Source organism: Condylura cristata, unplaced genomic scaffold, assembly GCF_000260355.1.
Source record: "Condylura cristata isolate star-nosed mole 26May11 unplaced genomic scaffold, ConCri1.0 scaffold00015, whole genome shotgun sequence".
Classification (NCBI taxonomy): domain Eukaryota; kingdom Metazoa; phylum Chordata; class Mammalia; order Eulipotyphla; family Talpidae; genus Condylura; species Condylura cristata.
Window position 1 is genome coordinate 35,915,765 of NW_004567116.1, and position 22,479 is coordinate 35,938,243.

General features: G+C 34.1%; 3 protein-coding genes across 3 annotated transcripts; all 3 read right to left on the reverse strand.

The window, feature by feature from the left end:
- Nucleotides 1-1,012: 1,012 nt before the first annotated feature.
- LOC101627779 (olfactory receptor 52N2-like) lies at nucleotides 1,013-1,975 on the reverse strand. Its single transcript, XM_004683123.1, has one exon. It carries the CDS (start codon nucleotides 1,973-1,975, stop codon nucleotides 1,013-1,015), a length of 963 nt encoding a protein of 320 aa, XP_004683180.1.
- Nucleotides 1,976-7,737: 5,762 nt separating this feature from the next.
- Nucleotides 7,738-8,697, reverse strand: LOC101619531 (putative olfactory receptor 56B2). Its single transcript, XM_004683641.1, has one exon. It carries the CDS (start codon nucleotides 8,695-8,697, stop codon nucleotides 7,738-7,740), a length of 960 nt encoding a protein of 319 aa, XP_004683698.1.
- Nucleotides 8,698-15,484: 6,787 nt separating this feature from the next.
- LOC101619764 (olfactory receptor 52N4-like) lies at nucleotides 15,485-16,435 on the reverse strand. The gene has a single exon (XM_012725204.1). It carries the CDS (start codon nucleotides 16,433-16,435, stop codon nucleotides 15,485-15,487), a length of 951 nt encoding a protein of 316 aa, XP_012580658.1.
- Between the last annotated feature and the right edge of the window lie 6,044 nt (nucleotides 16,436-22,479).

Sequence of the window (22,479 nt, forward strand, 5' to 3'; positions counted from 1 at the left end):
ACCCGCTGCGCCACCAGGGAGGGCCTATATTAGTATTTTTTAAATTCAAGTTTTGCTTCCAAATATGTGAAAACTATTTTGTAAAAATACATGTCACAATCATTTGAATATATATAACATAATATTCCAATATACTTTTCATATTATTATATAAGAATATACTCTTAATCAATACAACAATATCCAATCTACTTATCATTTGTATCAATCTCCTGATCTTTTACTACTTCAATTTCCCCTCAGCTTATGCTCATATTCTTTTTTCCTTTTCATTCAGTCTTTGATTATTCAACAATTTTTTCCTTATAATAAAACTCAGATATCCCTGCTTGGCAAAGTATGAATACTTTCTTCAGGGAACATTGCTTATAAGCCTTTTCTCAAATAGCTGTCAAATAGAATTGACTCTGTGTTTCAAAATTCTGCTTATGTGAACTCTAAGTAGTACTTCCCAGACTATAATGAACTCCAGTAATCATATTTATTTCAGTTTTAAATATATGTACACAAATACATTCATAGGCATCCAAATAATTGCCAAGACAGTAAAATGACAGAAATAAATTAATAGAAAAGGATGTTTTAAAGGTATACTAGTTTTACATAAGTATGGGTAACAGGACCTCAGAATTTGTCAGTGACATTCTATGGACTATTTTCTGAGCCTTACTCAATATTCTCAGGTTTCTCTAGTTTCTCTAATATTCTTCCTATCTGCTCCCTCATTGTGCCTACATCAAGCTGCACTAGTCATCAAAAATTTACTTGAATTTAGGTATCAACTATTCTACTCTAAGCATATACTCAACAAGGGTTAACTAAAGTTAAAGCATTATTTTCTATTTTAATTTTCTTTCAAGTTACAAGTCTCATTTTATGATAGGTACATAAATTTTATAACAGAATATTAACCTATTTTCTCCTGCCTGTGATTATTGAATTCTACATTTATTCTTTTCTGTTAAAACTTTTTCTCTTATCTTTATACTGCTTATAGAATTATCTTGTAAATTCATCTCACACTCAAAATATCTTTTTCTCTATAAAACAATTTGATGACTCCTTCACGGATCTGCTTGGTCTTCACTCCATAGACTATTGGATTCAAGGTAGGAGGCAACAACAGGTACAGGTTGGCTATAAAAATGTGTATATGGTGAGGTATGGTGTGGCCCCCAAAACGGTGGGTGAAGAAGTTGAAGAAGGCTGGGACATAGGTGATGACAATAGCACATATATGCGATGTACAGGTGCTGAAGGCTTTGTGTCGAGCATCTGCAGATGACAGATTCACTACAGCTCGGACAATCATGATGTAAGACATAGAGATACAGACCATATCAAACCCCCCAATAAAAATGGCCACTATGAGACCATAGATCGCATTAATCTTGATGTTGCCACAGGATAATTTGGCCACAGCCATATGGTCACAGTAGGTGTGGTGGATGAGGTTGCCCCTGCAGTAGGGAAGGCGTTTGATCAAGAACATGAATGGGGTTATGAGCAACACACTTCGAGTAAAGGTGGCAAGGCCCACCCTGGCAATTACAGTGTTGGTGAGGATGGTGGAGTAGCGCAGAGGGTAACAAATGGCCACATAGCGGTCCAGAGCCATAAGCATGAGCACCCCAGACTCCATGCCCGTCAACATGTGGATGAAAAACATTTGTACAAGGCAGGCATTAAAATCAATCTCTTTGAGACTGAACCAAAAGATACATAACATATTGGGGACAAATGAAGTGCACCCACTAACATCTGTAAGGGACAGCAGTGCCAGGAAGTAGTACATGGGCCGGTGCAGGGGCTCCTCATGGATGATGAGATAGATGAGCCCACAGTTGCCCATGACAGCGACGAAGTACATGAGGCAGAATGGCAGGGAGATCCAGACGTGTGCAGCCTCCAGCCCCGGAATCCCATTGAGGATGAAGTATCTGGGGGACAGGCTGGAGCTGTTGGCTCCATGCATGATGGTCAATTGCAAAGCATGTTACTGTCTGTAACAAGAAAGGTGTCCTATATACGCAGGAAGTTTTAAGATTATTTTCAACACGAGACAATAGGTGAACCAGTATTTTGCACAATGCAGATAACAGATTTAGGTGTAGCCAGTATTTTGCACAATGCAGATAACAGATTTAGGTGTAAAGAATCATCCTTTTGTACGCAGAGCATGTTTTATTCCTACTGAATGATTCTGAGCCAATTATTAGCCAAAGGACTACAAAGTAACAAGGCCCCCTCTGGCTTGGTTTTATACTGTAAATCTTCTAGATGCACTCGCTCATAACCCCAGGCCAGTTACTAATGCTTGCCCCTTTGTCCCTAAGGCAATTTCCAAATGATGGGCCTTCTGTAAATAACACTTATTCTCCAAACTATTCACCTATTTTCCCTTCAAAAAGTCCTATCAGATGTGTGTCTTGGTTTAATTCAATGACATGATCCCCTACTTGTCACACACATATGTTACAAGTATAAATATGGAAAAATCTAAGTTTTCCAGGTCTAAGAGCAGTTAGATTTTCATCTTTCTTCATTATTCTGAGATATGGATCTATCATGAAAGATTTTTGATTAAAGTCATAAGATTCCAGGGTCTTTCTTATGAGAAAACTGTTCTTTATCTTATGTTTTTAAAAATTCCTCTCTATGTTTTGGTTTAGATTATCAATTTGAGTGTTTCATTTTCTCACAGTATGGTATTGTATATTACATTGCATTTTCAAAAATTATTTTGCATATTCTTCAGTTACATGTTAATTTCCCCTCCATAAAGCTTTTCAAAGTTCTAATTTTGATTTTTTTCCCATTTTCTCTCCATTCTTTCAAAAGTGTTAGGAACTTACTCAGTGCTAAACTCAAAATAAGACTTAAAAAATCTCTTAATTTAAAATTGCAATCCTTGGATCCTTCCCAATCTTAATATAACTAATCTTCCTTACTCTCCAGTATTTTATACTGTCTGCGGCCCCTCCCCAAAATCTATACATACAAATATTCCTGTCTATTACATTCACCACAGTATCTTTTACTTAAAATAGTGACTGAGACTACAAACGAATTTCTAAACCAACTTTTCTTAGTTAAGTCTCCTTGCTTTCCACAGATAACAAATTAGTAGCAATTGAAAATAAAGGTGCATCTGAGTGATGGAAAACATGATTTCAAGATGTCAAGAATCCTAAAGATATACAAGAAATGAAAAGAGATATTTAAAATTGGGCTAAGTACATAGAATAGGTGAAAGTATTTGTCTTTTGTATTACCCCACTTACCCTAAGACCACACATTCAAAGAACTGGAAAAGTTACAGGGAAGATTTAGGATCTATGTAAATAGAGACCTCTACAATGACAACATGATTGTTAGCATCAGATGTATTCAAGCAAAGGAAGAACAGCATGTGTCATGAATGTCATGTGAGGAAGTTAGGTAACAGCATTGCTGGAATTTCTTCCAACTTCTACACTAATTCATTTTCATAGGTAGAGACCAGTCTTAGCACTTTGTAAGGAAGAGTCCTCCATCTGGGAAGAGCAAAGTTTCCTGTTACTACACAGAACTGTGTTTGCTTTTAACATGAACATGTCTTTGGTCTTTTTGCATCAGAATCATGAAATGTTTTTCCTTCAGTGCATATGTTTTTCCCACATCCTCTGTAAGTCTAAAAAAACAAGATCATTCAGTCCTTATTCACCCCATTCAAGCCTCTCTTATTTATTGAAAATTTGCAATTTTTCTTTGGCTCTTGGACATTTTTCTTCTAAATCACTCAGACTCACCTTGATGCCATATGTTTTCAAGCCTTCCGTTCATGGCCGATATTGCTCAGAAAAATTATACCACGTTGGTCAGGAAGCATATATAACAATGCTTAATGATTTCTCTGGGGATTTTCTAAGCAAAAAACACCTGCTTGAGGTTTCACTGATAGATACACCAATGGTCTCTGATGGGAGAGGAAGCCAATTTAACTTTGCTGAAACAAGATATATATTAAAATATATTTGAACCAGAGGGGAAAATCTGTTAATAATTATCCATAAATTTTAAAACTTTTCTCTGATGGGACTTATGAATAGTATCCTGTATCCATTGAGTAATAAACCTGGAGAGTTGAATTCCAAGTATGTTTCAAGTCTAACTTTGTAATTCTTGTCACAGCTTTCCTTATATGACGTATATTGGTCTCATGGCATGAATAAATTTTAGGAACTTCTATGCCAGAGACTCATTAAAATATGTGTCAAGAAAGAAGGCTGGCCTGTATGTTCATTGGAGATTTGTACTGCTAATATATTGTTTCTCCATGCTTTCTTCCCCTAATTCAGTAGAAATACAACTTTCTTTCAAGTTGTAACTTCATTTAGTAGATGTTGCTCAAATCTTACGTAATTTTAAAGTCTTGATAGATTGAAATTCTTCCAAGGTGAAGGGGAGAAAGCAAAGACAATTGTGACCATAGTTATTGTTATCCCTTGGTTTTGTAGAAGTCAGTGCAGGGGTATTGGGAGGTGAAACCAGTGAGGAGGAATTTGCATGACAGTTTTCAAACTGTCCTGGAAGGCTGTTTTTTTCCTGAAGATCCTCATTGTTAAATGTGGTGAAAAGCAGAAACAGAGGTGGTTTCTGCTTGTGCCAGAACCAAAATATCAGAATAAACATTCTTTCAAGAGCATATGGGTTTGTAAAATCTATCCATTTAAAAGTCAAATTGTACTGGTTTACCATTATTTACAAAATTATGGAAATTTGGAAGGGTACCTCTTAACTTTTATGTGTGGGTAAGCCATACTTCACCCACCATCAAAGTCTTAGTGCCATTCATACACAAGTTGATGGCCTCTGCCTTTTTGCCTACTACCTTCTCCTCCCCTCGTCATAACCGCTGTATTTTTTTCATAAAGTCCAAAAGTTATTTTTATTATGTTTTTCAGTTGATTTGCTTTGAATATTCCACATAAGAGAAAAAAAAATATTTCCATAACTTTTTTATTTTTGACTTATTTTACTTAGCAAATCACCTCAAGTTCTGTGTTTTGCAAAAGGCAAGATCTCATCTTTTTAAAAGCTGAGTAGTATTGCATTGTGTGTGTGTGTATATATATATATATATATATATATATATATATATATATATATATATATATATATATATATATATACAACGGCTTCAGTATTCAAACATACTCAATGGGCATTAAGGTTGTTGCTATATATTTTGTTTTCTGGCTATTTTATCTTACTATTTTTTTTTAAGATTTATTTATATATGTGTACAGAGCTGAGGTACAGGCCAGAGGTGCAAGGGTGGTGAGAGGATTCACCAGCGACAGAGTGGGGAGCACAACAGGCAGATCAACAAAGCACACTGCTGAGGGGAGCATTGGGTGGGTCAGGAGAGGTCTGCTGCACCATGTGGATCCTGGGTGGGGATTGAATTAATGCTGAAATGGCTTTAGCTTCTTAGGGCTGTGCTTTAACATATTGTACCACCAGGGAGAACCCTCTAATGTTTCTTTTTTTATGTGTTACCATTATTTTCATTCAGACAGACACATGATATCTATTAGTCTATACTTTTATTTATCTTTATATAGCTATATCTACACATGTATATAAACAAATAAGTGTACATCATGGAATATTATTTACTGAAATAAAAGGAGAAAAATTTCTGTCATGCAACAACTTGATGGATCTTGAAGGCATAATGATTAGTGGAGAGCGACATATCCTGTATGGCTCAAAGATTTTATACTAATATAAAAAGAATAGAACAGTGGTTGCCAGGGCTGAGGAGTAGAGAAATGGGGAGATGTTGGTCATAGGATACAAACTTATAGTTATAAAATGAGTAAGTTTAGGGTATGTAATGTGGTGGCTACAGTTAATACTATATTGTATACTTTCAAGTTGCTGTAAGATTAACACATGTGACAAGAAGGTGGTAATTGATTACATGAGGTAACACATGTAGTAACTAAACTAGATATTCTGCAAATATTAATGCATCAAATCATCATATCTTAAACTTTAAACTTGCATGATGCTGTGTGTCAATTTATCTCAATAAACTTGGAGAACTCCAAAATATCACTTCATCCTTGTGAGAATGGCTGGTATGAAAAAGAATGGAAACAAATATTGGGAAAGTGCCGGAGAAAATGAAACCTTATACACTGTTGGTGGGAAGGGAAGTTTATCTTGGCTCTATGGAAAAAGGTGTGGAGGCATCTTTCAAATATAAAAATGGAATTCCATATGCTCCAACAGTATTTCTGCTTAGTAGTTATCTAAAAAATAAGAAAAATCTAATCTGAAAAAACTCATGCACCCCTATGTTCATAGCAGCACTAAAAACAATGGAACCAAGCTATGTGCCCATTGACAATAATTTTATAAATAAATTATGCAAACATATTTAATGGACTACTACTCAGTTGTTAAAAATGATGCAACAGTGTCCTGTGAAACAAAAGAGGTAGATCTTGAGGTTATTATGCTAAATGAAATAAGTCAGAAAGTGAAAGACAGATGTCAGATGGTTTCACTTACCTGTAAAATATAAATAATAAAAAAACATACTGGCAAAAACAAATCTTAGACTTATTAAAAAATTACTGGTTACCAGAGTGAACAGGGGTGGGGGGACAGGGAAGAGGTGTTAGAAATGGAAGGGAATGGGGCATTAGCATGGGAGCTTTGGTAGAGAGCATCATTTAGGTGAAAAGTGCACAAATGAAAGTGCAAGAACACAACCCCTAAGTTACCTAGACATGCAAACAACTGACAAATTCAATAGAAGGAAAAAAGGAAGCCAATCAGTCCATGTTTTTTTATAATAGAGTCCTGCCTGTGTATTTTTATTAATTGGAAAAGTAAATAATGAGAATGGAACATTTGAATTCTAACATTGATATGTAACTTCTGATATATTTCTTAATATTTGCTGTATTCCTTTTTGAAAAAAATGTTTAAATAATAACATGAATTTATTTTAAATGAATTTATTTTAAAAAGACATGATACATTAGAAGCAAAATGTAAATGGAGTAAGTCCTGTTCTATCAGTAGTTATATCCATGTACATGGATTAACTCTTCAATTAAAAAAAAAAAAAAGAAATTGGGGACCTCCCTGGTGGTACAGGGGTTAAAGCATAGCACTATGAAGCTGTCCACAGCCACTGCAGCATAAGTTCAACCCCTGTTCAGGGAGGTGACCACATGACACAGCAGATTCTCCTGTCTTGCCTGCTGCTCCCCTCAGCAGTGTATTTCAGTCAATCTGCCTGTTGTGCTCCCCACTCCTGCACCTATGACAAGTACCCCAGTTCCTGTATGCATAAATAAATGTTTTTTTTTTTTTTAAAAAGAAGAGATTGGCAGATATATACCCTAACAAACTTTCTTCACCATTGTCTGGAAATCTCAGCAAATGTAAATTAGATAGAAATGATATGCATTTTCCACTTATCCTTCTTTTAATTCCTTGAGAAAAGAAGCACTGCTGTATTTTCTTTTCGATGATGATCTTTCTTAACAACTATGATCATAAACAGTAGCTTCATCACTTTTCTGAAGTTTTACTTTTTTTTTTTCCCTTATACTCATTGAAAAGTTGCCACTGTGCCCATGTTCTTTAGTGTTTCTGCCATTTGCAATCATTAAGGAGTATACTGGATAAATATGTGAGGATATTACAAAAGTGAATAGCTTCATCATGTTAGTCACCCTTGATGTTTAGCTTTAGAATTTTATACAAACCCTTCCTGAGCTCCTTGTTTTTGAGTGCATACACCATGGGGTTAAGGGCAGGAGGAATGATGTTGTGTAGTACATTGAGGAGAACTGGGACCAGGGGCACTGTCATCGATGTGCTATGAGTGATGGAAATGACAACAAGGACAGTGTAAAAGAACAAGATCAGGATGAGGTGGGAAGTACAGGTACTCAGAGCCTTGGCTGCTGCTTCTGCTGACTTCAACTTCAGCACAGAGTGAAGTATCAAAGCGTATGACAAAATAATCAAACTGAGGTCACTTCCCATGATTGTCCAAGCCAGAAGTATCTGGAAGATGCTGTTGATTTTCCTGTCATCACAAGAAAGGCTGGTGACTCCAAGATTAGAGCATAGGCAGTGATCAATTTGGTTCTGGGAGCAGTAACGTCTCTGAGCAGCCAATACAGGCACTGGAATGGTAAACAGACTGTTCCTGACTGTCATGAGCATGGTTGCTTTGACCACAAAAGACACAGTTATTATGGATGGATAGCGTAGTGGTCTGCAAATGGCTATGTATCTATCTATAGCCATGCAGACAAAGATACCTGACTCCATGCCCACAAAACAATGTATGACATAAATCTGAACAAAGCACTCTGGAAGACTAATGGTCTTAGCATTGAACCATAAAATGGCCAGAATCTTGGGCATGATGGTGGTAGCCAGGCCCATGTCCACCACAGCCAGGATGCCCAGGAAATGATACATAGGCTGGTGCAGTGCTGCTTCCTGACTGATGATGATTAGGATAAGGATGTTGGCACTGAGAGCTAAGAGGTAGAGCAGAGCCAGGGGCAGGGAGAGCCAGTGCTGCCAGCTGTGAATGCCTGGGAACCCCATCAGGATGAATTCAGAGAACTGGAAATTAGAGCTGTTGGAATCTCTGAGTTCCTGGAACATCCTTTAGTAAAAAGAAAAATATTCAAATTTATCATTCTTGACAACCTCTCTGACATAGTTTAAGAATATGTGAATAAGGTCCATGATTTGAAGAGGGAGATTCTTTTTCATCTCTCCACTGACATTGGACATTTCTAGTGAAGCTTGAACTGTGGTCACACATGCTATGTGTTAATTCAGCTCATCCTCAGGAAAACTCTATAATGCAGGTCAAATTCTCTCTTCTATTTTTATGCTGCCCCACACTTATTTCAATGATCAACTTCTTTGAGAACAACCTAATTCTTATTAGAGAGGACTAAGAGCCTTACTTGAAATTTTCTTAATATGATGTAATTGGAAAGGTGAGTCTTTGTTGGAAAAATGGGCTTTTTTTTTTTTTTTTGGATAAACTCATCCTTTTGCAGCAACATGGATGGAGCTAGAAGGGATCATGCTTAGTGAAATAGAGAGGACTAAGAGCCTTACTTGAAATTTTCTTAATATGATGTAATTGGAAAGGTGAGTCTTTGTTGGAAAAATGGGCTTTTTTTTTTTTTTTCAGATAAACTCATCCTTTTGCAGCAACATGGATGGAGCTAGAAGGGATCATGCTTAGTGAAATAAGCTAGGAAGAAAAAGAAGAATACCACATAGTTTCATTCATAGCAGGAGCATAAAAGACCAGGGGGAAAAAAATAACAATAATGAACAACTATATTCCAGAGACATTTTATGGGGGTGGAGTGGGGAATGGGATAAAAAATGGGGGAGGGGAGGTGCACAGGACTATGATGATGGCACACAGGTGAATTGGTGATGGGAAGCCCACAGGGATTACAACTGAGATGGAAAAAAGAACAAAATGATGTAAAAATAAACTATTAAAAAATGGCTATTTTTCAATTTAGCATCATGCTATGAAATCTATTTATATCCTTGATGAAGCATATTTTAACCATATATTTGATTTTGGGACTTATTTTATTTATACTTGTATTTGCAGTGTCTAGGAACATATCACCCATTTATTAGTTATCAATAGGTGTGACTGAGTGAATGAATTCAGTATGAAATTAGTGAATAAGTGAATCAGTTTTATAATAGGCTTTAAGAATTGTTACCTTATAGTCTAAATATCATATTTTTTTGTAAAGCATAAAGGAACCACCAGAAGAAACAAAACTATAGCATCTTCGTAAATCAAAATAAAGCTTAAGTTTCTATAAGAAAAACATTATCGATCATAAAACTATCCCAAGAAAACAGTAAAACCCAGGAGGTATCTTGAAAATAAAAATATTTTGTTTTGGACAATAAAAGTCAATTAATTAAACTACAATGCAAAGTGAGTTATTTTACATAAATATACATGAATATGCAAAGGACACCGCACAGAATATGCACAAAGGTTTTTTGTGAGACAAAAGTAATAATGAATCACCACTCACTCTTAAATTACTTCAGAAATATTAATGTCAGACAAAATAGTAAACACAAGTAAATATTAGGTCAAGATTACCTTTGAGAAATAAGCCCAATGCAGTTAATGGTGATCACCAAATTGTTTCATCTTCATTTTTGATATGGTTTTCCACAAACTAATAGAAAACTCTGAAATTATTTTTTTCATTTCATTAGGACATAGTAAAAAAATTTTAAATGGGGAATGCTCTTATACAAATTGTATTTATTGACTGGCCCTCAATTTAGCAACACTGGTATGGACCTAACTTAATAATTGTAAGACTAATAAATGCCTTGGAATTTACATTATAGATAAAAAATAATGTGAGCTTGTAATATGACATGGTTTTCCTTATGTAACAAAATTATCAAGTTTCTTTCTGTCAGGCTGTTAAATGTCTACTTAATCTTTACATGTAGCATTATATTTTTCACATTAAATTGATCACTAAGAAAAAAACTAACAATTTTTATAAATATGTGTAAACATAAATTTACACATACATATGTAATTATATATGAGACTGAAATAAATATGGATGCACTAGTGTTTACAAATTGTCAAGGTTTTTGAAAAAAAAAAAAAAAAAGGTCATTGCCCGTTTCTCTCTCTCTCAGTACATTTGAACAGTAAACACTTTATTCTGTGTGTCCATGTAAAAGAAAAAAGTAGAATAATTAAGGAAAGCATAATATTCATAAATTACGAATAGGAAAAAATCTCTATTTGTGCTCTCAATATATTTCATACATATGATATAAATAGTCTATTTATGTCCCTTACTTTTCCTTTTGATAGTTCTAATATTCATTCCTAAACCAGGTTTTATTGTTATATGAAAAATGTAAGCCCATCTTAAATACATTTGCAAAACTCTCTGTAAAAGATACAATCTTATGCCAAATGACATAATATTAACCATAAAATATATTAGATTTTTTTCTAACCAAATTTAAATGAGGCCAATGCAATATAACATGAGTTCTGCAAGGAAATAGACTCTTGATATGGTGGGCAGGTACATTAAAGTAGTAACAGCATACAAATATTATTCCTTATAAAGTATATTTTAATGTGATCTCTTATCTATTCTCATTCGGAAACCCAGTAGATAGTGAGATTCTTCACTAAATTGTCCTAAATTTTATCATGCTTAGTTTGATTTAGCACTCCTCCACATAGGCTCTGCTCACTAACGTGGATGAGACAGTCACAAAGAAGTCTTTCTATAAATAAAGCGAGCAAGCATCCTTAGCGTGATCAACAGTTCTAAGCCGACTGTCCTCCACTGGTTGCTGTGTTGGGGGTAGCTCATACCTGACTGCTGCTGTAGCAGAACCAGTGACACCTATTTGTTTAGGCAGGAAACATAGACATTCCTGATAGTGATGGAAAGTTACACTGTGATGTGAAAATAGGAAAAATAAACATTTACAAGCAAATTTCCTAACACATTTTCAACTGTGCAAAATCGAGTATGAGTTTCTAAGAACACAATAACCAATTCATACACACTCAAAATCTCACTCCAATTTAGGTTACTACTAAAACTAACCATGAAAACCCACTTTTTATATCTTTAATACCTGAGTTTCTTCATTCAAAACAGTGAGCAGCATAGAATGGAGTCTAGGTATTCTGGGTTTTGTTCCCCTCCAAAAATCATAATGCAACTATATATAAATTTATACATATGCACACTTACATAGCTTCCAATCTCTAAATCCCTCAATGTCTGTACTACTGAACAGATCTTTAATGAAAAGTGCATGTGTTATGTATCCCAAGGGAATATTGCACACCGTTAAAGACACAGGTTTAGGTGTGTAAGCAAGTTAGTCCCTGTGGAGGAAGAATAATGAGAGGTAGCTCATTCTTATCACCTATCAGAGACATATTTAATAGAAAAAATTTATATAAATGTTATCTATGTCTGTGTCTTTGCATGAGAGCAAGTATATGTAGAGATGAGAATGAGCACCGCAATGTTTAATAAACATTAGCAGTTAGGACACTTTATTGAAGAGCTTGGCTACTTCCTGTGTCCTTTCTTCGAGGACAAAAGTTAAAAGTATTTATAAAGCTTCATAATGTTTAATTACTATCAAAAACATTCATTCATATATTCCTTTATTTGGTTATTTGTTTTTTCATGTGAGGATGATGAATATTAAGATATTGTAGAATTTCATCAAATGTTCAAGTTTCTTTTTGCATATATATTGTTAGGGTATTTAAGCCCCAAATTTTGAGCTAATGAGAGTGGTGATAATAGCAATAATAATAAAAAACAATTAGCAAATCTAGTTGTATAGTCCTTTATTACATAATAAATATGATATCTGTATATTTGTAGTACTTTAAAAATAAAAATGAAGTTTGAAGGTGTAATTGAACTCTTAAATAAAAGGGTTAAACAACTACATATGCTTCACATATACTTTCTATATATGTTTTTGAAAAGTTTGAACAATACCATATTAAAACATAAATTCTGAAATTTTCAACTTATGTAAGAATATTTAAATCATATGATTAAATATATCATTTACAAACACATCAAGAAGAATGAATAAAAACCTAGGAATAAACTTAAATACATATTACAAAATAAACATAAAACTGATTATAAGCATAGCCAGGAGTGTTCATACCCATAGGGGTCAACCTAGTGAAATAGCCAAATTTAAAAGAACATGTGCTTTCCTTGGTAAGCGTCACAGAGAAATGTAATGTAAATAGATGATCAAAACTTTATCTAAATCTTCAGGACATATTAACTAAACCTGTTGCTAAAGCAATATTAGTCAAATTTAGTTGCTTAGAGTTGTTCATAGTATTCTTTTAAAGATTTTATTTATTTATTTATGCATATAAGAACTGATGTATGGGCCAGAAGTGTGGAGGGTAAAAGGATTTACCAGAGACAGAGTTGGGAACAGAACAAGCAGATCTACTGAAATACACTGCTGAGGGGAGCGGTGAGTGAGACAGGAGAGGTCTGCTGTGCCATGAGAGTCAGCTCCTGGTCAGGTTTTCTCTTTATTTTTACATAACCAGTTTCATAAATTTCTGCCCTATTCTTTATTATTTCCTTCTTTTACTAGGTTTGCATTTGTTTTCTCATTTTTTCACATGATTTCTGAAGTAGGAGTTTACATTATTGCTTGGAGACTTTCTTTCTCTTCTAATGCATATAGTCAAATCTCTAAATTACTCTTTCAGCAATACTTTAGTGTATTCCAGAATTTTTCAGATATTTTTGTTCAGTCAATTTATCTTTTATTTCTTTTAAGACTTGCTCTTTGATTCATGGATTATTTAAAAGCATCTTGCTTAGTTTTCAAGTGTTTGCAGATTTTCCTCTTTTCTTTTCATTATTGCTTTACTGTCTGATTCTACTGTAGCTAGAAAATAAGCAGTGTATGTTTTCAATTATTTTTTAAAATGTTATGACTCATGATAGGCCTTTCTTGACCTATGTTTCACAGGTATTGAAAAAGAATGTGTTTTCTCAGAGTATTGGTCTTTAAAGGCTTTTAGAATTCTGTGATTGACAGTGTTATTAAGTTAACACCATATCTTTGCTCGTTTTCTGTGTAGCTGACTATCAGTTGTTGAGAAGCATGTTGACATTTAACTGCAGATATGTCTATTTTTCTATTCAGAATAGTTGAGTCTTTTTTGTTTCTAAATTCTGGTTTTTGTTGGTAGATTTATATTTATGGTTTGTGAATCAACCCTCTATCATGTATCATGCATGCCTCCATTGTGGTCTTTCTTTACTCTGTAGTCTATTTTATCTATTATTAATGCAACCGCTTTTCTTTCTTTTGACAAATGTTGATATAATTTGGCCCTTCATTTTAGTTAAAATTGAGATATATAATTTCTATTTAGTAGGAGATATTTATAGACAGCAGAATTGAATAATTTTTAAAGTCACTACTGGTTTTATTGATATATGTAAACCATTTATAATTAATATTCTATTGATATGTTAGGACTTAAAACTGACATTTTAATTTTTCCTTTCTGCTTATGGTCTCTTTTTTTTTTCCTCTGCTACCTTGTAGTTCCTAAACATAAATTTTTTTTTCATTTCGATCTATTTATAGTGTTTTTGCAGTGTATTTCTTTGCATAGATCCTTCCGTAGTTGTGCTATACCCATAACTTACTGAAGTCTCCTGATGTCATTAATCTACCAGTATGAATGATGAATGAAAATCTTACCTATATCCATAATTCCTATATATCTTTTCACTCTATCTCATTTGCAATTCTCTTAAATATTCCTACAACATACATTTAGAGCTATATCAGCAATTATATTTGTGCTCATTCAATAGTAAAACATGACTTAGAAAACTGAAAATGAGAAAAGGTCCTTATCTTTAACTTATTGCACACTGTTTTTCTTCATTCTAGATCCTTTACTATTTATACAATTTCTTTTGACTAAATAGCATATCTCTAAAGAAAACATGGCCAGAGGACTAATTTATCTGCAAATTACAACCTGAGACTGAAACCTAATTACATTAATAACTTCATGGGGTATTCATTAGCATCTCCACAAAGAAGATGCTACTGAGAAACTAGAGAAATTTTTGGCAATAATGAGAAAAAGAGAACCATGTTTTCCAGAGAAAAGCAACAATTGTCTTTCAGGCTGAAAATTTCAATCACTATTTGGAATAAGAAAACAAACAAGTGAACATATGACAGCAGAAAATTTCTTTCTGGTTTGTTCACTTATTTTGATTATTTACTCTATTTTTGATTATGGTTTTATTCTGGGAACTTGTATCAACAAGACTTGTGTCAACTTGTTCCATAGAAATGAGTAGATTATAAGGAAATCTACAGAGATTTCAGATAGGGGCATGTCAATGATTGGGGAATCTGAAGACATTGAATGCACTAGTCATCAGTAAAAATAAGACTCTTGAAAAAGCATCATTACTTGATTCTGAACAATGTGCTGTGGATTTAGGAATACATAAATCTTTTCATATTTGCCTACAGCAAATATCTTACAGTAGTATTTCTGCATTGTATGGTACTTCCATTTGTTTGTTTTTTTTTGAGGAATCTTCATGACATTTTCTAGAGTGGCACCAAATTACATTCCAACCAAGAATTGGTGGTGGGTGAGCAAATTATGTACACTTAAGGAGGTGTACAGTGGCACTCCTAGTGTTGCATCATGATGCAGACTCGTGGTGAATCTTTTGTTAAACTTAAAAGAATAAGCATCCTTAGACTCTTACAAAATAGTCAACAGAAATATTACTTTTTTCTTTCCTTTCCATTTCTTCCCTGGAAATTATTCCTGTCATGTGCTATGGGATTTTGAACCAGAAAGCATTCGTAAGACGCAATCACGTATCTGTTTGGTTTTCACTCCATAGACAATAGGATTCATAGTGGGAGGCAAGAGAAGATAAATATTGGCCACAATGATGTGGCAAGATGGAGGGATTGAGTGGCCTCCAAAGCGGTTGAAAAAGAAACAGAAGAAAGCTGGGCTATAGGAGAAAACAATGGCACAGATGTGGGCAGTGCAGGTGCTGAAGGCCTTCTGCCGGGCATCTGCAGAGGAGAGGTTGACCACTGCCCGGAGAATCATGGTGTAGGAGACTGTGATACACAGAATGTCAAAGCCCCCAATCAGAAGGGCAATCGTTAGACCGTAGATAATGTTTACCTTGATATTTCCACAAGATATCTTGGCTACAGAGAGCTGGTCACAGTAGGTGTGGTGTATTATATTACCTCGACAGTAAGGGAGTCTTCTAATGATAAAAATCAAAGGGGTGACAAGCAATACCACTCTCAGGAAAGTGGCAAGGCCAGCCTTGACAATGACAGGGTTAGTGAGGATAGTTGAGTAGCGCAGAGGGTAGCAGATGGCCACATAGCGGTCCAGGGCCATGAGCATGAGCACCCCAGACTCCATGCCTGTGAAGGTGTGGATGAAGAACATCTGGACTAGGCACTCTTCAAAGCTGATTTCCTTGAGATGAAACCAGAAGATGCAAAGAGCTTTAGGGATGGAACTAGAGCACATGACGAGGTCAGTTAGGGAAAGCATGGCCAAGAAGTAGTACATGGACCTGTGCAGGGCGTCCTCTTGCCAGATGAGGTAGAGGAGTCCACAATTCCCTACCACAGCCACAACATACATGGAGCAAAATGGGAAGGAAATCCAAAGGTGAACATCCTCCAAGCCTGGGATCCCATTAAGGATGAATAAGTCTGGATTCACATCTGTTTGGTTCAGCATTCTCACCACTAGGCAGGTAAAATCATTAAGAGGCTTTTAGACTCTAAAGTTTAAGTTGTATTTCTGTTTTGTTTTTGTTTTTGACCCTCCTAGAGTTGAAAAAAATAGAAATAAAAAACCCTCAGTTGTGTTATCTGTATCTACATATATGTTACAGTTGAAGAATGTTATAATGTTAACTCATTTAACATCACATCAAGCCCAGGAATTGTTTTTATTAACTTGTATTTTACAAATGAATAAATGGAGGGTATATGAAGATGAGGTTTCCTCATATCTGAACTCCAAAGGCATTTCAGTTTCTTACCTGTGGGTGGATGTAGGGGAAACCATTCTGATTTTGACACATTTTACATGAGCTGTTCTTCCTTTACTTTGTTTCTTTTTACTCAAACATTGAACAACATTTTAAAGCTTCAATGCTTTTAAATTTATTGTGATGATGGTAATCATAGCATAGTTGCTGTTGATTATAAATAAATCTATGTCCTTTTGTTTTAAAATAATGTAGCAAAATATCAGTGATAGAATCTAGAACATAACAGTGTAAAACCTGTACTTATTGAATAGATTGATAAATTAATGAATTAACAAATGGTGATGGTAATGGTAATGGCCCAGCATTTGCTGGGTTTTTGAGGCTGGACATCTTGGTTCTTTGGTTTTAGAAATTTTCCTGTGTTAAAATATGATATTTTCTTTCCAATGATGTCCTTGCTAGTTTATTATATTTACTTTTAGTCATATATTGGTTTGCTTAGATTTTTTTCTTCCTTTCTTCTTTAAATATTTCCTATATTAGCCCTTTCAACTTTCTAAATTAACTTTACAGAAAAAAACACTCATTTCAGATAGCTTGATAATTTTTTTTTTAAAGATTTATTTATTTTTGCATACAGAACTGGGGTACAGGCCAGAGGCTCAGGGGCCGTGAGAGGCTTCACCAGAGACAGAGGGGGAGCAGAACAGGCAGATCGATGAAGTACACTGCTGAGGGAAGCAGTGGGCGGGTCAGGAGAGGTCTGCCACGCCATGTGGTCACCTCCCGGACAGGTGGGAATCGAACTCATGCAGAAGCGGCTTTAGATTCTCAGTGCTGTGCCTTAACCCGCTGCGCCACCAGGGAGGGCCGCTTGATAATTTTTTAAAATACAAACTTCTGTGATCCATTTTTCCTCTAAATCTTCTGATTCTGACAGTTATAACATGACTTTGACAGTTATGTTCATCGATTAACCACTATTTCATATACAGTGTTTCTGTTCCTCTAACCTTCTATATTTATTTTTATAGCTTTTTATTTTTTCCACTGTGAAGAAGCTTCTAAAATATCTGACAATCCTTAATCATTAATTTACAGTTAAGGAAGAGGTTATAAGAAGATGATTTGAAACTCAAGGTGATGACTAAACCTCATCAGTTGGTAGGATTTACTTAGAGAATTTAAATAAGGACCTCTGCTTAATCGGAGAGATTCTTAGTTACTAGCATTTACAGTTTTTTCTTGGGATTTTTAATTTTTCCTGAAAAGTGGCTACTAATGACATTTAAGAGAATTTTATGGCTGGTAGCCAGTTTCTTGGAGTTTAGTTATAGAAAAGGGTACTGAGGATATTACATTTAAATTTGAATATTGGATTCAAACCTCACTCTTGCTTCATCACAACTGATACATGTGCATTCATATTGTTAGCTAAGGTTTCTTCCCAGAATATACTTCCAGTCCTTATAGGGCAGTTAACAATTTTATGATAGTGGATGAAATAAAGATATTTAGTTGATACTTAACTCCAGTTTTTCTACTATGGTTCTGTTTTTATTTCATATATCAATATTGGCATCTAAATATGACAGACAAAATACTGCAAAACACACTTTCACGGTTATATTATAAGGAGTTAATATAAATTAGAATCTCAGTTTATGTCTGATAGTTTCATCATATTTATCACTGATAGGTTGTGTTTTGTATGAAAGCAGTGATTATACTTACTTGTGCTCATTATAACATTAGTGTTTACTACAGTTTCTGGTACTTTCCAATAAATTTTTATAGAACAAACCAACATGTTCAACAATGAGGAAATCATAATATGTTGTTGAAGATTGCTTAGTCATTAAAAATGTGTTTATGAAGAGGTCTTACTTTACATGTGAAATGCTTGTTTATAAGACATGATAAAACACAATATGAAATAAGCTATATAAAATCATTAAATTATCAAAATATCAATTGTGAGAAAAAACTTGAAAATAACAAAGCAATCTATGATAATCATGTTCATAATTGTACTTCTCAAAGATATCTTCTTGCCTACTATAATTTTAAATTCATACAGGAGCAGACAGAATGACACATAAGTAAACTTTGAGTCATGTCAGGAAAAATTCCTAAGAGTGGGTAACTGTTCTGAATTATATTTAGGTTATTAGGCCAACGAGGACAGCCAGTTTTCTCTTGTGTTGCTATTTCTTATTCAAATCAGATTAAGAGTTTTAGCTTCATGACTTTCAAACTTTCCTTATTTTTGTGCTCCCAAAATAGCCTCTGGGATAACATTTCTCAGGAAGACTCAACTCTTATACATGATAGAGTGCCAATCTCTAAAGTCTCATAATATAATTTACAATTTTCTAGGCTTATATTTAAAGAATAGATTATTTATGAAATCAATTTATTTCACTATTTTAACATTATGGTATTGAAATATTATGTTGTTGAATTATCACATTTAAGGAAACCATTACTACATAGGACAGACTGCATTTTATAACTGTGGTATACAGCAAGACACTTAATATATGTTTGATGTAAATAAATATTTTTGGGTGAATGAATCATGTCTTATTCTTGCCTTTAAGTATCATTAAATTAAATACTGTGATTTAAATTCTACTATATAGAAAGCACAGAGAAACCATAAGAAGAAATAAAACTACAATATCTACTTCATAAATCACTAGAATCATAAATTAAACAATCATGAAAAATGATACTATGGATGTACAATATAAGAATTCAGTTTTCATGGTTACCACATTTCTTTCTGTTTAGTATGTAAGTATATACTCTATCATTGAAGACAGAATTTTATTGTTAAGATTAATTTCATAGATATTATTAAAAGACATGAAAATTGTAAATGTATATATGTTCCTAAGGCTACCTGTACAAAATTATTGAGATAAGTCAACATTGAAGATAATTTTTGATAAATGTTTGGCATAATTTACTCAATTGTCATGAGTTGCTGAAAATACAGTATCACTACACATTTCTCCTTCTAAATACATTTGAACTTAATGACTTTTTGTTAAATAATACACTTAGATCCTGTCTTCATTGCATTTGTGACCATGATTAGAGATCCATGTTTGCACCAATGTAATGCAGTTTTAATCACAAAATAAGACATTTTCAAAAAAAAGTTTAAATGACTTAAATGCATCATAATTCAAATTTTCTTGCATAGAAATTGTCTAATGTGAGTAATGACAAGTGTATAGGAATGGGGACATGGCACAAGAATATCATCATTTAAAAGGCACAATGTTGATATAATCTGCTATATATTTCCATTTTCTAAACCCATATACAGTAAGTTTGTTTCTCACCTCCTGGTTTTCAATTTTTAATGCCCATCATCTTTCCACATGTTATATACAATGGATGAAAGGCAGTCAGAAGTAAGTCTCTCTAGAAATAAACCAGAAAGATTGGATTCTCATTCTGAGCAACCGAGGGCAAATAAGGTGGAAGAAGTGTTCTGGCAACAATCAAGAACTACTTTCTTGTTATCTCTCTCTTTCTTCTTGTGATGGAAGTGATTGGTATTTGATTGCCACTAATGATTTTTGTTTGGTTTCAGAAATAACATACACATCCAGAATCATCTTGTAAAGTTAGTTGAAATTATAATAATTGGGGAAATAAACATCTTCCAGTCTCCAATCTCCCACAGCACTTCTAGTTAATGGCCTGAAATCTGTATTTCTGAGAATATAGTAAGTCTTCTTTAGGTTATCAAAACCTCTATCCACTCTCCCTCAAGGTCTAATGAGAAACAAATTTTATCACTAAGCCCCACATTTTATGCCCCATAATACCTTAGGTTTGGGAAAATAAAACATTCAGTTGAAAGAAATCTGCTTCACGTGATCAGGATTCGGTCCCAAACATCGCAATTCTACAATATATATATATATATGTACACACACATATATATACTGTATACATAGTCCTCAGCTTCTAAATCCCCTGGTATCTGGGCTACTGAACTGGGGATTTAAGAGAAATGAGTGTCTTTCATATCTCAGGGGTGCATTTCAGAATGTTAGTGGAACAGGAGCTGTCGTCTTGATCAAGTTAATTTCAATGGGTGCAAAAGAAGGGAAGTGTTCCATTCTTATTGCTGTATGGAGATATTTGAGTTTTATATGTATGTAGCTACATGCTTGTTTTTGTGCAGGAGCATGTATTTAATGTAGATGCATTAAAATAAACACAAGTTAATTTTAATGAAAATGAGTGATTTTGGTATTTATCACATATTAATTCTTTCTATGTAAAGACATAGAAAGACACATGTTCAAAGCTCTTAAGTATAAAATGGTTGAGTCATTCATACCTGTGTCATTTTTCTTTCATTCACTGTTTTTTTTAATGTCCCTAAATAATATCATTGAGTATATTGGACTCCCCAAATTATTTTAGGACCTATTACACAAATATGATCAGATTACATGGAGCCTTGTTTTCAAAAAGCACTTTAAACTGAGTTAGAGGGTGAATATTATGTTATTCTAGAAAATCATCAAAAGTTCAATTTTATCATATATACATGGCATATGAATATATTAAGTTAGAGATAATTAGATTTCTAAGCCATACTATGATGATGATAATGATAATAGCAGCAATAATAAAACAAAGCTTATTTCAATTTTACATTTATTTAATTAGATAATAAAAATAATACCTATATATTTTCATTTGTAACAATAAAATAAAATTAGGGCCCTCCCTAACTGAGATGGGAAGAGTGCACTGGACTACCATGATGGCACACAGGTGAATTGGTGGTGGGAAACCCATGGGGATTACAACTGAGATGAAAAAAATGCACAAAATGAAGACTGATATAAAATTAAAAATATAATAAAAAAAGAAAGAAAAACAAAAATTAAGTTAAAAAAAGTCCATTCTGGAAAGCAAATATATATATATACATATATATTTAGGGCCCTCCCTGATGGTGCTATGGCTTAAAGTTTGCAGCATTACATAGCCACAGCCACTTCAATAGGAGTTCTATCCCTGGCCAGGGAGGTGACACACATGGCACAGCAGACCTCTCCTGTCTCACCCACAGCTCCTTTCAGGAATCTGTTTTGGTCAATCTGCCTGTTCTGCTCCCTCCTCTGTCTCTGGTGAATCCTCTCACTGCTTCTGCACCTTGGCCTATACACCAGTTCTGTATGTATAAATAAATAAATCTTAAAGAAAAAAAAAAAGAATCACATTGATTGCCTCCTCCTACCCCACCTCTTGGCAAATAGTAACCTGCATTCTCTTTTGGTACTACAGCTGGAATCTTAAAACACCAACTTAAAAGTACTTATAATACGTATTTTTTTGTGTCTGACCTTTCTCCTTTAGAATGTTTCAAAATTCATTGATATTGTTTCAGCTATGGAGCTTTGATTTCTTTTTGCTAACTAGTAATGATCCACTTTTTGGGTATGTTTCATTGTGATGTTTAATTTTATGTGTCAACTTGAGTGCCATGGTGTACCTAGTTTACAAATTATTTCTAGGTGATTCTCTGAGGGTATCTTGAAAGTTTAAGCTACTGCATGGAATCACTGCTGCTCAATTCATGTGTTCTGTCAATGGAGACCTTAAATTGCCAATAACCCCTTAATGCAAGAATTGTCCTATAACAGCTTGTAGAGTCACAGTAAATTTAAGTTGTTCATGATGACTTTTCCAGTAGTCCTTGTTATTAACAGTCTCTGCCATTACCCAAGACCTTGTTCTTATG